Source organism: Mus musculus, chromosome 11, assembly GCF_000001635.26.
Source record: "Mus musculus strain C57BL/6J chromosome 11, GRCm38.p6 C57BL/6J".
Classification (NCBI taxonomy): Eukaryota; Metazoa; Chordata; class Mammalia; order Rodentia; family Muridae; genus Mus; species Mus musculus.
Window position 1 is genome coordinate 88400666 of NC_000077.6, and position 16249 is coordinate 88416914.

The 16249-nt window shown below is 49.3% G+C and overlaps 1 protein-coding gene across 20 annotated transcripts in view; it reads right to left on the bottom strand.

The window, feature by feature from the left end:
• The window catches only part of Msi2 (musashi RNA-binding protein 2), a 378925-nt gene that overhangs the window by 61284 nt on the left and 301392 nt on the right, over positions 1–16249 (bottom strand). For all 20 annotated transcript variants that reach the window (XR_003949528.1, XR_879764.2, XR_388550.3 and 17 more), the window contains one exon: positions 13243–13325. Coding sequence is in view for 16 of the 20 variants with exons in the window: in XM_011249302.2 (XP_011247604.1) it covers positions 13243–13325 (83 nt within the window). In the remaining 4 variants the exon portion in view is untranslated. The remainder of the gene's footprint in view (positions 1–13242; positions 13326–16249) is intronic.

A 16249-nucleotide genomic window follows, 5' to 3' on the forward strand; every position in this document is an offset into this window, starting at 1 on the left:
GAGGACAGGACACAAGGTGTAAACAGCTGGAACCTGAAGATCTAAGGGCCATCTCTGGACTTAGACACTGCCTGAGGTCACTGGCACGTGGGAGGACCAGACAGGAGGGAGACATCCTACCATCTAGCTGTCTGCTGGCTGGGTTCTCTGGGCAGTGGGCACTGAGGTCTGCTGACATTGTGAAGCAGTAAACACAGCATACAAGCTCCCTTCCCACTGCAGCCAGGGAGGTGGGGTGGGGGTGGGAGGGAAGGGAAGGGAGGGACGCAGGCATAGATCTGGAGAACTGTCTCCCAGTTTAGAGCTTTTCCCATCAACTTTTGGCTACTGTCACTGGTTCCAGAGCAGCCTACTCAGGGCATGTGGAAGGAAATAGGCCAGTCTGTGTGGCTCTGTACTTATCAGAGGTCTCAGAGGCCCACTTGTGACTGACAACTCATTCCAGGAGTGGGCCTCTACTTCTGAACCCCGGAAACGGCAAAGCTACGCAATGACCCACAGTCGGGCCTGAAAATGTGCTTTGCAATTTCATTCTTTAACTATGCCGCTCAACTTGACAAATGGGCCTTGGAGGACAGGCAAGTCGTTCTTTTATCCCTCAGGATCGTGGTTTCAAAACGAGGCCCTAACAGAAGACTCTACCCCTGGGATAACGGAGGCTGCAGCATCTTCCTGTCGAGGACATGTCAAATGCCTACTGGGAGTTCACAGGGTTCTGCATGTCTGTATTGCATGGGCGAGGGACCGCTTCTCACTGCCATCCATCTCACTTCCTCCTCCTCCCTCCCCCATGCCCCCATTCCCAGTGGTGGTGCTGGGTATCAAACCCAGGGCCTGTGCATGCCAGGCAGATGCTCTTCCACTGAGCTATAACACGGCCCTATTGTCTCTGACTCGTTATTCAGTCAGAACATCAAACTTAAAGACAGCTCCAAGAGCAGCTGGTTTTGCCAACGCTGCTCCCTGTTGGCATTCTGGCACACACACCTCAGCATCTGCACACACTCCCTGTCTCTATCTGCATGGGTAGGGGTGAGTTTATGTCTCAAGTCTGAGAGCATGCTGCACACAAAGGGCTGGACTCAGGGCTTGGGCACTTACACACACACACATGGATCCCCAGCATGCCAAGAAAAGAAAATTCTAAAAAACTTCTTACATGAAGCTAGGTTGCAAACTTTGTGGTTTGCAAGCTCTGAACATGGGGTTAGTTAGTTCTTTACACAACCAGAACTCTCACCAGTTTCAATAGGGACCCAGCACTTTAATCTAGCTTTTATAATCCTTTTGTCAATGGACTCAACAATGCCCCTTTATGGCAATATATCTACCTACTGTTTAAAAAGATTTGCTGTCTATGTAGCCAGGTTGTCCCTGAAAGCATGATATTCTTGCTTTAGTCTCCCGAGAAGCCAAGACTATAAGCACGTGCCACTGTCTCCTGAATGTACTATGCTTTAGATTAAGTATGTCAGGGAGTACTGTTTTGGGAAAGTCCCCAGAATTTCTATGGGGAGGGGTTCCCTATGGCTGCTCCTGTACAAACCAACTTGAAGTCCCTGCAAATACTGGGTATCTGTGGAAAGAGCCAGGGAGTCTGAGAAGGAAGCCAAGCTCTAAAGAATAAAAAGACTTGTTTCAGTCAGCATGCAGTTCCAGGGCCTGATGAAAAGACAAGAGCTGTACCTGTGCCCTGATGTACTACCCTGAACAAAGCAGGGCTCCATCTGGCCCGAAGAGGCCAGTGTGTACAAACAGATCGTGTTAGAAACTGTTCACTTCTCAAGGAAGCAAGAGGCCCGGTTTCAAAGGATAAAATTCCCCAGTGCGCAGACACTGACCTTGACTGTCTGGCTGGTAGGAAGGGGAGGGGAACAGAGAACTCAGGGAGGCCGTCCCCGTAGCTTTTATGCTGGTGCCTGCCTTTGTATAGAGATTTCTGATGGGCCGGAGAGACCTGACTGGGCCTTGGCCCAGGATCAGTCTGACCTCCTCCTTAATCAACTGCAGCTAACTCTAGTTGGTTCTAGAAGATTCAAGTAAACCCTGCTCATCTGATGTTCCAAATTAACTGCTTTGCTGGTATCCAGAAAGGGGAGAGGAGGGAGCATTGTAAAGACCCAGGATTTCCCCAGAATCTGGTAGCCACACAGATGTCTCCACAGAGAGGGGGCAGATGGGCCCACCTTCAGAGAGCCCTTTACTTTCCCATACTCAACCACTGCCATTCAATGCAAAGTTCCTCCTAGCCACTGCCCTTTGGCCCTCTCTACCCACCAGATGCCGTCCTGAGGACCCCATGGAAAGTAAGATCCTTGCCAGGGCTCTTGTAAGTTCATACTCAAAGTCCAGAGGAGATCTGGTGGCCAAGCCCCAGAGAACCAGATGTACCCAGCATCTCATCAGCTTTGACTACAAAGAGGTGCTCAAGGATTTGGGACCCTGGTGATGATACAAAGGGGGATGACTATAGTAAAGGCAGCAACAGACATGCCGGCAGAAGAGATGACAACAACCAGTTGTGCCATCTGCCTCCAGACACATGCTGGGCATAAATGACCTGGGGCCATGGGAAGGAAGCACCAGAATCCAGTTCCCTTTGCAGAGTTGGCTCAGAATGTTACTCTAGGGGAGAAAAGAACATGGCGTTCATGCGTCATTGTCGGATACCTGCTAGGCAGTCATACCACTTGTGTGTGTGTGTGTGTGTGTGTGTGTGTGTGTGTGTGTACTGTGTAAGGTATTTCCATGGACTGTATAATAAACATAAAATAGCTATTCAGCAGAGCATGCGGCATACAGAGCCTTCAATTGATGCCCCCTACTCTCAACTGCTTCACTGCACACAGGCTTTGCTTACTTGGTGGAAAAGCCTAATTGGCCTCTTCTCTGATAAAGAAACTGAGGCCGCAAGGAAAACAACAACAAACAAACAAACAAACAAACCATTTCTGGAGACAGCCAGGACCCAGTCACAGGGCTCCCAGCATAAAAACAACAGGTCCCTTTTTTGGGGGGGGTCCTGCCTGCTCTGCCCCTCCTTAGCCCTCTAGAGCCCAATCTGATGCTATTTCTTTCACACAATCATTCCCAACTCCAGCTTCCAGAATTAATTTCCTCACCACTTATAGAATTAATTTCATTCACTGTTTCCTCTGCTTAGTGTTTTTATTAAAACCAGCGACGGCAAAGTGAAGTAGGTCATAAACCACTAATACTGAGCACCGAGCAAGGAGGGGTAGCGTGTGGACACAGAGAGGAATACGAGGACACGCGACTCTTCTCTCGGGAGTGCTCAGAGTCTGGGTGACAGGTGGAGAAGAGCCAGAGTTTCCAGTCGCCAGTGCTTCTTGAGACCTGTCCCCTAACAAGGGCACCCTAGTCCCAGGGCAGGCTGAGCCTCATGTGTCAGAAAGTCCAGCTCCCTGCCGTGGTTCAGCTCTACCTTTGGGCTCTGGGGTTGAGCAGAGCTAGCTTCTCTGCACTCAGACCCCTCTCATCTGTAAGGCAGAGCCTGTCAGTAGCACCTCTCCCATTGGAGTAAAACCTACACAAAGCCCTTGCCCTAGAGAAGACTGCAACACCCTGCTATGTGCAGAACCTACAGGAAAACCTCTGAAGATAAATAAAGCCAGTTCATACCTGTGCTCAATTTGATTCCAAAGTACAAGACATAGAGCCGCTGCCCCTCCCTCCTGCAGGACAGTTCCACCCCTAACCCCCATCCCCCAACCAGGTAATCCCAGCTCCCTGCATTCATCAGCAAGGTGTGCTAGGGGAGCTGGCAGGCTGTACTATTTGAGGAAATAGCTGACGGCAGTAACACCAGCTGTTCTTCTTTCTGCGGGCACCTGCAAGGGCATTTCAAAGTGAAGAGGAAGCTTGGCCCCCGGCAGGTGTCCAAAGCTGGGTGTAAGACAGAGTGGGTGTCTACCCCAGCCCAGAGTCTCAGCTTCTCTTAACCAGGCAGCAGTCTCCCTGTAGAGACAACAAAGGAAGGTGCCCTTTCGGCAGCAGCCTGGAGCTCCGTGGATATGGGGTGGAGCAGCTGCAGGAAGAGGTTAAAGAAAGGACCCCGAGACAACAATCCTGGAGTAGACACAGGAGGGCTTCTGGGTGCTCCCCTCGCAAGAGTTGTGGGGGCCACACCAGCTGAGCAGGTGTGGAAAACCCACAGGTTCAGTGTCCTGCCCCCATTCCCTCTCCATCACTGGACTGACTAGAGGACCCACCAAGGGCAAATGGGAAGAGACTCTGACTGGGAGGTTGCCTCCCTGCAGGCTAAATTACTTCTGCCTGAAGAGTAGCACATTTTTCCCACACACCATCCCCATTTCCCCCTCTACTTCTCCCAGGCTTCCCCCAGCTCACAAACTGTTTGGCTCTCATTAGCAGAGCCCGTACACAAACGGTCGTGTGCACACAGGCGTGTGTGATGTGTAGGGCTCGGGATCTCTCCCTCTCCCACGTAAACACGGGATTCGTTTATTAAATGCCTCTCTGCCATTTCCTTTTTTGCCTTCATCCTGCTTGTTTAATATTGCATTTGACATTCTCATTTTATAAATGGCAACAGAAGCAGAATGGATAGCTAAAATTAGCTGACGGGGTGGGGGAGCCGCCGCAAATAGCATCGTGAGCACAGAAGCCCAGTTAATTCCAGCCACCCACCCCCACACTTTTGGGCTGGTTCCTGACTGAGCTTTCAGTCTTTGGCTGTGAGGACGACGCCTGAAGGAGAGGGTGAGGGGAGTGTCACCAGGCATTCTGCCAGATGCAAGGCGCAGATGCTGACCCTCGCCTCAGGGAGGTTCCAAGGGCCAGCTTGGCCCAGCACTGTGGTTCTGATTTGGAGAGGGCAACTCAGCTCTCTCCTGTCCCTGCTGTGCCTTGCTCATCAGCGTTACACTATAAGGCTTGGCTCCCCAAGTGTGCTCTAAGCTAAAGAGGGTAGGCTGCAGACCACAGCGAGCTTTGCTACTGGAAGCGAGCGCTCTGGAACCTGTTCAAAGAACCATTCAGTCAAAGGGTCTGATTCAGCTTTTCTGGGACCTAAAGAACCCCGTGTCATGGGGTTAGAGAGATGGTCAGAGGATCGGAGTTCCCAGCACCTGTCAGGAGTCTCACAGTGGTCTTTAACTCCAGCTTTTGGGAACCCAATACCCTCCTCTGGCTTCTGCAGGCAACAGAAAATAAAATATAATCTTTTTTTTTTTGGCTTTTCGAGACAGGGTTTCTCTGTGTAGCCCTGGCTGTCCTGGAACTCACTTTGTAGACCAGGCTGACCTTGAACTCAGAAATTCGCCTGCCTCTGCCTCCCAAGTGCTGGGATTAAAGGTGGGCACCACCATGCCTGTCAAAATATAATCTTAAAAATAAATAAATAAATAAATAAAATCCCATCTCAGGTCTCTGCTGCTTACTTCAGAGGTTACATCCCTCTCATCTCTGAGGAACCACCTTTAGTTAAGCACCGGAAGTACCTACCTCCCACGGGGACTCATGAACCAGTCCTTCCCTAAGGATCTCATATTTGCTCAATCAAAATGATTCTGAGAACGATGATTATGATGACATTAAAAAGATGGAACACTATGACAGAGCATGGCATGGCCTGGCTCTGCTCCCATCCTTACATAAGCCTTCATCTCTGCAGTAGTTACCTGTAGGTCCCACTCTTAAGAAGAGGGGACAAACACAGACGTTAACTTGTCCAAGGTCATGAAGCTAGTGTGTGTCAGTGCACTGGACTGTGAGATGCCCAGCAGGGGAGGGTCATGGTGCCATGACAGGGAGGCACAAGGGGTGGACCGCATTGCCCTCTGACCATTGCTCCTTTCTCTGCCTCATCATGGTTGGATGCTCTCCTATGCATGAAGTCACTCTGACAGACACTGCTTCCTCAAGCCCCATTGTCTGTTGGTGGCACCCTCTCTTTCTCTGCTTCACAAAGCACTATTCTATGATAAGCCTGACTTGATCATTCAGTTAAACCCCTTTCCTCAGGACCCCAGAGGCAAGCATCACTCAGAGCTCCACTTGCTCTGAGCCAGTTGAGGCTTCAGTTGCAGATGATGGTCAGTAGGCCAAATCCAGCTGGCTGCATCCTGGTTTTGTAAATTAGGTTTTATTTGAACACAGCCACGCCCACTCATTTCCATACTGTCTGGGGCTGTGTTTGGCCACAATGGCGGGTGTTGAATAGCTGTGACAGAGACCATATGGTCCTCCAAGCCTCAAATATTTACTATCTGGCCCTTTATAGAAAGCTTGGCCCTTGGCTTAGGCCAAACAGAGGTCACTTGCTGTCACCTGCTGTCACTAAGAGTGTTTTCAGGAGAGCTGAATTCCTGCCAGCCTTTACAAATGTGACCACAGAGTAGGTAATGCCTCTGGGACCAGGAAGAGAACCAGGGAGGGCTTCCTCTGAGCTGCAGAGGGATGAAGCAGGTACAGGTAGATGGCGGAGGATCACACAATGTCCAGTAGTGAGTCTGGGCTTCTGTCTCTGATTCCAAAGCTCTCAGTGTCTCTAAATGACCCAGCAGGTCCTCATATGGTGACAGAAGGAGCTAACCCTTTCCTCTCATCGGTATGCCTCATAGTAAGGTCATAGCAGAAAGGCATGCTTCTGCAGAGAGGGTTCCTGGGAGTTTTCAGGGCTAACTGACCTTTTTGGCCTACTGACCTTTTTCTGCCGAGAAAGAGACTGGCAGGTGATGCTGAGGGGACTAGCCTGATGTGCGTGTGTGCATGTGTGTGTGTGTGTGTGTGTGTGTGTGTGTGTGTGTGTGTGTGTGTGTGTGTGTACACCAAGCCTATCCAAGTGTCCCACATACCTCCTCTCTGTCACTGAGTGGTACCAGAGCATCAGTGGGTATCTATCACTAGTGGGCATCCTCCACTGGTGCTCCCTTCAAGTCTTTACTGTGCACACAAATCATTACCTGGCTCTTGGGTGCTAGGCTAGGAGGGCCAGAGACTCTGCATTCATCATTTCCTGCCCATGCTGGGACCATCTGCAAGCCATTGTGCAAGGTGTATTGCTAGGACTCCACTCCAAGTCCAGGGCTCTATGTCTTCGTAGACTTTCGTGAGTGCTATACCTATGCTTAGATTTCTATAAGTGCAGATGTCTTAAAAGAATAAGGAAAAAAGGACACTAAACTCTAACCACTAAACAGGAACTTAGGCCTGTCTGTCTTTCCTAACCCCCTCCTCCTTTCTTATCGAGGTATTGGTTCAGTGGATAAAAGTGCCTGCCAGCAAACCTAACAATCTAAGTTCGATTCCCAGTACCCACTTGAAGGCAGGAATGGCCTCCTTCAAGTTGTCCTCTGACTTCCACACATGCATCATGGCGCCCTCACATCTACAAACACACAACTAGATAAATTTTTGTTTTCTTTAAAACCCAAAATGGTTAAAACAAAACAAAACAAACTTCAACTCTACCACTTATGACTGTCCATCATACAAGTCCTTCCTTCCCTTCCTTCCCACTGAGCTCTGGTAGTCCCCTTGGAGGACTGGCAGTGCTTAGCTAGCATGCTGCACCAAAGATGGGTGGGCAGTGGTGTGTCTGTGCCTATATAGTACCAGCATGATACCTAGAAACACCAATTCCCTGTGAATGAGGTGTAGGAGAGGGCTCTACCCTGGTACCTTCCATACCACACCCTCCGTGCTCACCCAATCGAGGTACAAACATCTCCCGTCATATTTTTGAGATAGGGGCTGCGCCAGGCCTCTGATGAACCCAGAAGCTGGCAATGTGTCAATTCTCGCCTCCTTCCCTGTGGCTGCTTGGCACATCAGGAGGCTGCTTGCAGGCTGGGTTCTGGTGACTGACTAATCAAGCAAGTGTCCCTGCTGCTGTGGGGCTGTTTCAATCAGGGGCAAGCCACCATGGGAGGCGTTATTAGCTGCATCAGAGCTGGAGTTTTCAGAGTGGCCAGAGAGGAGGATCATGAGGTTGCTCAGTGCCTGCATTTGTGTGTTTACTGACGGACGCATCTGCATTTGTTCTGGTTTTGGCTGAGGCTCAGATCTTGTGGGTTGGAACCTTAGCTTGAGTGGCAGCCAGCTCTCTACCATGCCTCAAGGATCAAGGGAAGAGGTCTAGAATGATGACTGACCAGGACCCCTAAGCCTAAACTCAGTCCTCTGCCTTAGCTGGGAATCAATTAGGAGATCAAGAAACTACATGGGCTGAGGGGGAAAAGATGCTCTGTGGCCATGGGTAGCCTTATACGCCAGCAATCCCATCATCACAGTCCTTTTTTGTTTTGTTTTTTGTTTTCTGAGATGGGGTTCTCTGTATAGCCCTGGTTGTCCTGGAACTCACTCTGTAGACCAGGCTGGCCTCGAACTCATAGAAATCTGCCTGCCTCTGCCTCCCGAGTGCTGGTGCCTGGCTCATCATGGTCCTTCTTGGTCTACAGAGAAAGGCCAGCCTCGTGGTTCAACCATGAGCTCAAGAGTGTAGCTTTCTGGTCCTGAATTCTGGGACTGCCACTTGCTGACTGTGTGGTCTTGGGCAAGTTGCTTCATCTCTGCCTTGCCTGTCTTTAAAATGGGGAAAATGGTTTGATATCTTTTTTTTTTAAGATTTATTTATTTATTATTATATGTAAGTATACCATAGCTGTCTTCAGATGCACCAGAAGAGGGCGTCAGATCTTACCATGGGTGGTTGTGAGCCACCATGTGGTTGCTGGGAATTGAACTCAGGACCTTCGGAAGAGCAGTCAGTGCTCTTACCCGCTGAGCCACTTCTCCAGCCCCGATATCTTTTTTAATACTAGAAGGCGTGTGACAATCAAATCAGGTAAGATGTACCAAGCAAGTGTCCAGCAATCAAAATGTCTACATTCTAAAATGTTAGCTGCTGCAACCTATAGCAGAAAGTGCCATGTAGAGACTTCCTGCCCAGACTTCTACCTCACCTTACCCTAGGGGAAAATTTCTTCAAGTTTTCAAGAAATGGATATACTGGAAAACTGTTGCATGATGGTCTTTCTTGGGCTTCCTAGCCTGTCCTAGCTCTAAGATGCTGAAGAGTTATTTATCCATGTAGTATGTATGTATGTATGTATACATGCATGCATGCATATGTGTGTTCAAGACAGGATTTTTCTGTGTAGCCCTTGATGTCCTAGAACTCATTCTTTTTAAAAGCTAAGATTTATTTTATTTATATGAGTCCACTGTAGCTGTCTTCAGACACACCAGAAGAGGGTATTCCATTATGGATGGCCATGAGCCACCATGTGGTTGCTGGGAATTGAACTCAGGACCTCTGGAAGAGCAGAGGGTGCTCTTATCCGCTGAGCCATCTCTCCAGGCCCCTGGAACTCATTCTGTAGTCTAGGTTCTAACTCAGAGAACCACCTGCCTCTGCCTCCTGAATTCTGGGATTAAAGGCATGTGCCACCATCACCAGGCACTGAAGAGCTTTTATAAAAGCTCACTAGATTCACTAACCAAATTAGAGAAGGAACGGCTTTGGGAGCTATGTATGCCTTTGAGTCAGGTGATTGGTTCCTTTAATCACTCCACAGTTATTAATTAAGTCTGATAAATGCCAGGTGCACACCATTGAGCCAGGGGTCCTGGATTCAAGTCCCACCTCTGTGATTCATGGCTGAGAGCCATCAGATCTTTGAATGTGAGAAAGTGGATGCCCAAGTCCACTACGGGGCCATGGCAAGGGTTGGAGGACTGTCCTCTCCAGTTTCATAACCCAGAAGAGCAAACCCTCCTATGTTCCTTTTAGCATCTGTCTGGGCTTAGAGGTCTTCCTGAGTGGCTCATTCAAATTCTCTCCATAGCACAGTTGAAATGCATTTCCTGTCTTGGTGAATTCAAAAGCAACTCAGGCTACAGCCTTCTCTGCAAACCCCCACTCCCTTGAAATTATACCTTTCTTCAGAGCAGTCTGAAGGCAGGGCTTTCAAGATCATGACACCTCTGCCATGAGGCAAACACTGTGATGCCCTGTGCCCATGCCAGCAACAACCAGGGAAGTGGCAGTCTTAGCTCCGTTTGTTGGGGTTCAGTGACCTCCCTCTGCCCCTGCTCCCCAAAACCTCTGATTTCTCCTCTGGGCAGATCTAGGCTAAAAACTTCCATGGACACCTCAAAGTCTGTACCTGAACTCTTCTGTCTTCTGTCCTCATGCCTTTCCCATCTCTGTCTGCTTCCGATTTTGCTTATTGCTTACAGAACAAGCACAGTCCCAGATGAAAGGAAAATAGGAATTTTAGCCACTGAGTCAGCACCACCTGCATAAACAGTGGCACTGAGACATGGGAGAGGCCTAGGGAATGGCTGGCAGCATCTCTGGCTCCTAGACAGCATCTCTCTTTCGTCCAACATGACCTTATTCCACTCCTCTGGTCACCTGGGGGAGGGGGGTTACTCTTTATCTCTCTCTCTTTCTTTCTTTCTTTCTTTCTTTCTTTCTTTCTTTCTTTCTTTCTTTCTTTCTTTCTTTCTTTCTTCCTTCCTTCCTTCCTTCCTTCCTTCCTTCCTTCCTTCCTTCCTTCCTTCCTTTCTTTCTTTCTTTTTTTCAAGACAGGGTTTCTCTGTGTAGTCTTGGCTGTCCTGGAACTCACTCTGTAGACCGGGCTGGCCTCGAACTCAGAAATCCGCCTGCCTCTGCCTCCCAAGTGCTGGGATTTAAAGGCGTGTGCCACCATTGCCCAGCTGGGCTTACTTACTCTTTCATCCCAAACTCAGACAAGGGTTTGAAACAGCTCACTGAGCAGCCAGGAAGCTCAAAACCCTGCTCCTTCACAATGGGTAGCCCTGGGGCTAATCCTAGGACCTAGTTCCTCTTCTGAGATGGAGGATGACAAAGCCTTTCCCACCCCATATCATAGGCTTATTTCAAAATCTGCGCACTGTCACACCAGGACTCATCTCTTGCCTGCACTGTGCCCTTCCTGACGAGAAGGAATGCAGAAATGGTACCCGCCTGCATCCTTTGCTGCCTCTTCCACTCCCTGGGGTCCAACAACCTTTCTTCTCGGAGCCTGTCAACAGCAAGCTCCGAGAGGCTAAACAAGGCATCAGTACACAGGTGCAGGTTCTCTACCTCTTTAGTTTAGAAAACAGCCAGCAGCAACCTAAGGTGGGAAAGGAGGTGCCGACTGGAAGGCAATAGCATTTGGAGGACAAAGTCCACAAAGGAACCTGTGTTGATCATCATCTGTCTCCCTCAAACTACTTTAATGCCTATGCAGATGCCTCCAACATACACTATGCAAAGAAAGACTATTTTCATTTCGGATGCATATGATGGCTAGGAACAATATGAACAATATTATTTTAGTGCCCTGGGAAAAAATTAGCAAGTCAAATATTGAATCAAGCCTGCAGCACCACATGCTAAGCAGATTGCTTTGATCTTATCCACACTAAAAGCTCTATTATTGAATCTAAAGTTGGTGAACACATATCAGACCAATATACAATGCATATCTGAATGCATGTTTCCCAAGCAAGGAATGTTTTGACAAAGGGGAGAAAATATCAAAGTCACAGCTGCGATCGAAGCCCAAATTTGACCTCCCAACCTCTTTTCTCTGGGATGGAGGCTTTGCTGGCCAACCAAAATGTGTGTGCTCTGGGGGGCCTTCAGAGGATCCTGAAACACCTACTGAGCTTGCTCCAGCTCTCTCTTCTCTCTCTCTCTCTCTCTCTCTCTCTCTCTCTCTCTCTCTCTCTCTCTCTCTCTCTCTCTCTCTCTGTCTCTCTTTCTCTCTCCTTCTCTCTCTGTCTCTGTCTCTGTCTCTGTCTCTCTCTCTCTCTCTCTGTCTGTCTCTCTCTCTGTCTCTCTCTCTCAAACCAACAAAGAAAGGGTTTGTCACCCCCTATTCAAGTAACTTGAGAGGACGGTGGGATGGGAAAGAGAGCAGGCAGACACCACACAGGGCATGGCACCCTCTAGTGGCCACTTCTGTGGGCAGTCTCCTGGTCTCTACAGAGTGGAGCCTCCCCTCCTCCTGAGACTTCTTATTCCACCAGGAGGAGCAGCCATGAAAGGGAAGGAGGCAGCAGATTATGAGGGCAGAAAGAAAAGCAGTTTGTCAAATCTCCTATCTAAGATCTGCCCCTCAAGGGCCTTCCATCAAAAGCACGGCAGGAGGATGCATGTGGTGGCGCACACCTTCAATCCTAGTGGAGACAGAGACAGACGCATCTCTGTGAGTCTGAAGCCAACCACAACTACAGTACACAGTGAGACCCTATCTGAGAGGAGAGGGGAGAGGAGAGGAGGGGAGGGGAGGGGAGCGGAGGGGAGGGGAGGGGAGGGAGCTGGAATTAGGAAGCTGTAAAATCCACTGAGGATCAGATCTAGCATGCTAGCCTTTTGTCTGTTTTTTGTAAGGCCTAAGATTTGAAAATGCTCTTTTATGTTATTAAATGGTTGAAATATAAGAGAGCGAGATGTGTAGCAAAATATGGAGTGCATGCCCTGCAAGTTGGATTCTGTGTTGGAGGAAAGGAGAGAGGGGACTATGATCTGCTTGTATGAAATTCACATAAGTACGGCCTACGGATGTGTTTACAACCCAGCGCGGTTGTAACGGCCAGATGAACAGCTTTAAACACTGGTCAGTTTTTTCTTTTAACTTTTGAGACAGGCCCGAATACTTCCTATTTAGATTTTTATTAATTCATTTTAGTTTTGTGTATGTGTGTGCAGATGGTACCGTGTAAGTCTATGTGTGGAGGGTGCACATGTGTGCAAGCCAGAAGATGACCTCTGGTGTTCGTCCTCAGATGTACCACCTGGTCCCTCTACCCAAGAGTCTCACTGCCCTGGAAGTCAGTAACTAGGGTAGGCTGGCTGGCAGTCAGCCCCAGGCATCAGCCTATGCCCATCCACCCCTCCAATGCTGGGGTTATAAGAGCACACTACCACACCCCATGTGTTTTAAAGGGCGTCTGAAGATCAAACATGTTCTCAGACTTGCAAACAAACACTTGAGTGTGAGCTATCTCCCCAGCCTATTTTTGACTTTGGTTTCTTGAAATAGGGTCTCTCTACCTAGCTTTGATTGTCCTGGAACTCACTATGCAGACCAAGTTGGCCTACAACTCACAAAGATCTGCCTATCTCTGGACTTTGAAAGCCTGGTCCACGTACCTCTCTATCTATTGCATGCACAATGTGCACGCTGTAGTGACTCAATCCCACTGTCCCCTGCTGGACAACCCCTCCAGACTTACCATTTTATTATTGATTTCATGGAAATGAATCTCACAGACTTTCTCCACAACGTCTTCATTCTCAAAGGTGACAAAGCCAAACCCTAAAGGAAGGAGAAACGAAGAGGAGGAATGAGTTTGGTTCCTGCAGGGTAGGCAGGGTGGCCTGCAGTCAGGACAGCTTCCAAACAGGCGGGGGCGCGGGGGTTGGTGAGTGGGAGGGGGAATGGGGATGTTGTGGTCTAGGCAGTGATTCCAGTTTACACTCAACACCCTTCCAACAGCAGGCACCAGTCAGGAGTCCACCCACATGCAGCAGGCCCCCTGTGGCTTACATTTGCCCAGAAGCAAACAAGAAATTTACTTGTCTGTTATTTACAAGGGTCAGAGCCTGCTGGCTCTGTGTGGAGGCAGGCTCGTGGGCTGCAGAGAGCCTCTTGGATCACTGCGGGGCCGCACTGGCCCTTTCTGTGAGCTTCGATGGCTAGCCCTCGGGTCGGCCTCCACGCGGAGGCAGTTATTGGTCCTTTTCTTCCTGAATGACTTCCTCTAATACCTCATCAGGACATCCTGAGGCCTGGAAGGAACTATTAAAAGTTGCAGGCCTCTGTTCTGTGCGGGCATCTCTTTGCTTCTGCCGCTTCAAACATGCTGTGGATTTGGGGCAGTTTAAGACTGTCTGATGCCTGCTGTCAGCCTGTCAGCTATCCACTGTATTTGCTCGGCTGGAGACTGGCTTTAGTAGACAAGCTGCACTAAAGAATTTTGGCAGGCTGACCGCCGATCAGCATCCTGCATGCCTCTCTCCACCCTCCTGCCCCCTCCTTTCTTCTCTTTCCGTCCCCAACAGCGTTTCCAGTATGAGTACCCATCTGTGAGGATGCTCAGTAAGCACCAGGGTACCACGTGGGCCCACACATGGTGGCTCTACCACTTTGCATTGAGCTTGGCTGTCACGTTGGCGCTAATATGCAAGGGGACCTGGGTAGAGATGGAGAGAGATGCTGATAACGCAGGGGCCTGGTTATAGTCTTGTCTGGGCATGACCTGGGGACCTCCTTCTGTTTTCTGGACCTCATGCTTTGCACTTGGAAGTGAAGGTAGTATAAGCAAATGCCAGGTCCCCCAGATCAAAACTCCCAGGGCTCTGCTATGGACTGGGGTGTGTGTGTGTGTGTGTGTGTGTGTGTGTGTGTGTGTGTGTGTGTGTGTGTGTGTGTGTGTGTTGCATGTTGCTTTGGGAGGTGAAGTTTGGAAAGTGAGGATGAAACCTTTGCTTTGTTCCCCTCTCCTGCCCAGTCAGGCTACAATAAGGTGTCTTTCTGCAACCCTGTAAAGGGACCTTCCTAGGACCAAAGATGCTGGCACCCTGACTCTGATATCTTGCTTCCAAAACTCTAAGAGACTTCTTGTTCACAAGTTATGACAATTTCTGACAGCAGCCCCAAACAAGACACTCTTTGCCCCAAAGACATGAATAGGCCAAATCCAAAGCATAGTAAGATAATATCCGACTGGCTCTTTTTGCAATATGATTATCAGTGTTTCCTATCAATCAGATAAGAGACAGATGTAGCCTTTCTCAGTTTCTGCATCTGTTTTAGGGCTCAGCCACCCAAGGTAAAAAGAGACTCTCTCAGGTCCTTTCCAGCTCACTTTCCGAGGGCTAGCAGGGAAACGGCACCGACATACAGAGCTGACACTTGAGTTTCCAGAGCAGGTTCTAGAAGATTCTTTAGGAAAATGAAGGTCACTCCCTGTTCTCCAACATCCTACAGTAAAACAGAGGACTCAGGTCCACCACACAAATGCAATCGTGATCATCAGGTTGCTTCATTTGTTACCATGTGTGGAATTCTGAGCTGCTGGTCTCCCCAGTACACAGAGCCTAATACATCACAGACATATGAGGCAGGTGTCTGGCAGGCTCTAGAGAGGACACAATTGTCTGCATAGGGGCTCGAACTGGTAAGTTTTCACCTCTCAGTAAAAGTTGGGTCCTCAGCAAGTAAGTGAGTGAGACCCACAGCAGATAGCACTTGAGCTAAACAGATGCCCAACCACAGCCCCTCTCACCAGCCTCACACTTCCCAAGCCGTGTCCCTGGAGAGAACATACAGAGGGTTCTGACCCCTCTTTGGGTGTCCCCTTGTCCTTGGCCCTTAGCCCCATTCCTCACTTGCAAAGTTGAAGACAGCCATACCCAGTGGCAGAGCCCCAAGCATTTCTCTTTGGCCTCTCGGGTGTTTGATCGCTGTCTACTCTAGCACCAACTCTCCCCACTTATATCCTGCACTGTGTCTTAGCCCAACAAGACTTTTAAAGACCTCTCTCTCTTTAGAATTGAAGGATCCTTCAGAAACAGCCTCCTGCCTGAGCAGACTTTGTTCTATCTTGTCTCTTGCTTCCAGCAGATGACTCACATTTGCTTGGGAAGGCAAACCCCTCTGGCCTGGACCCACCTAAGCATCCTTGAAAGTAAAAAAAGCTCGAATGAGCTAGGGTTTCCTGCTGCTGTTCTGTTTTACCTCACTGCTAATTAGAGTGACTCTGTAGGCTCAAGAGTTACCTACACTGGAAACCCTGGAGAAAGTGCTTTTGGGAACGTTCCTAGCTGAGCAGCTCGTGTCTTCATAAGAAGTAGCAGATGGGGAGAGAGACAGAGAAAAGGCCAAGGGAGGACAGATGTAGGCATGGTACAAGTGATACGGCCACAACCAACCAACCAACCAACCAACCAACAAACCACCAAACAACAGTCACCTCCAACTGTGTATGTGTGTGTGTGGGGGGGGGTGCAGCCCCCACCTCCAGCACAGCAGAAAATTGACTGCTGCAGTTTGCAGCTCCCAAGTGTGTGATATTTTGTAATGGCAGTCACAGGACAGTCATACAGTGAAGGGTCAGGCTTCTGCTGTCTCTGCAGAATGGGACCATATCCCTCCCCTACACAGGTTGCTGACTTGCCAACCACAGTGCTCTGGACAGAAGGCTCAAGTGCGGATGAGTGAGCAAAACCCATGCAAAC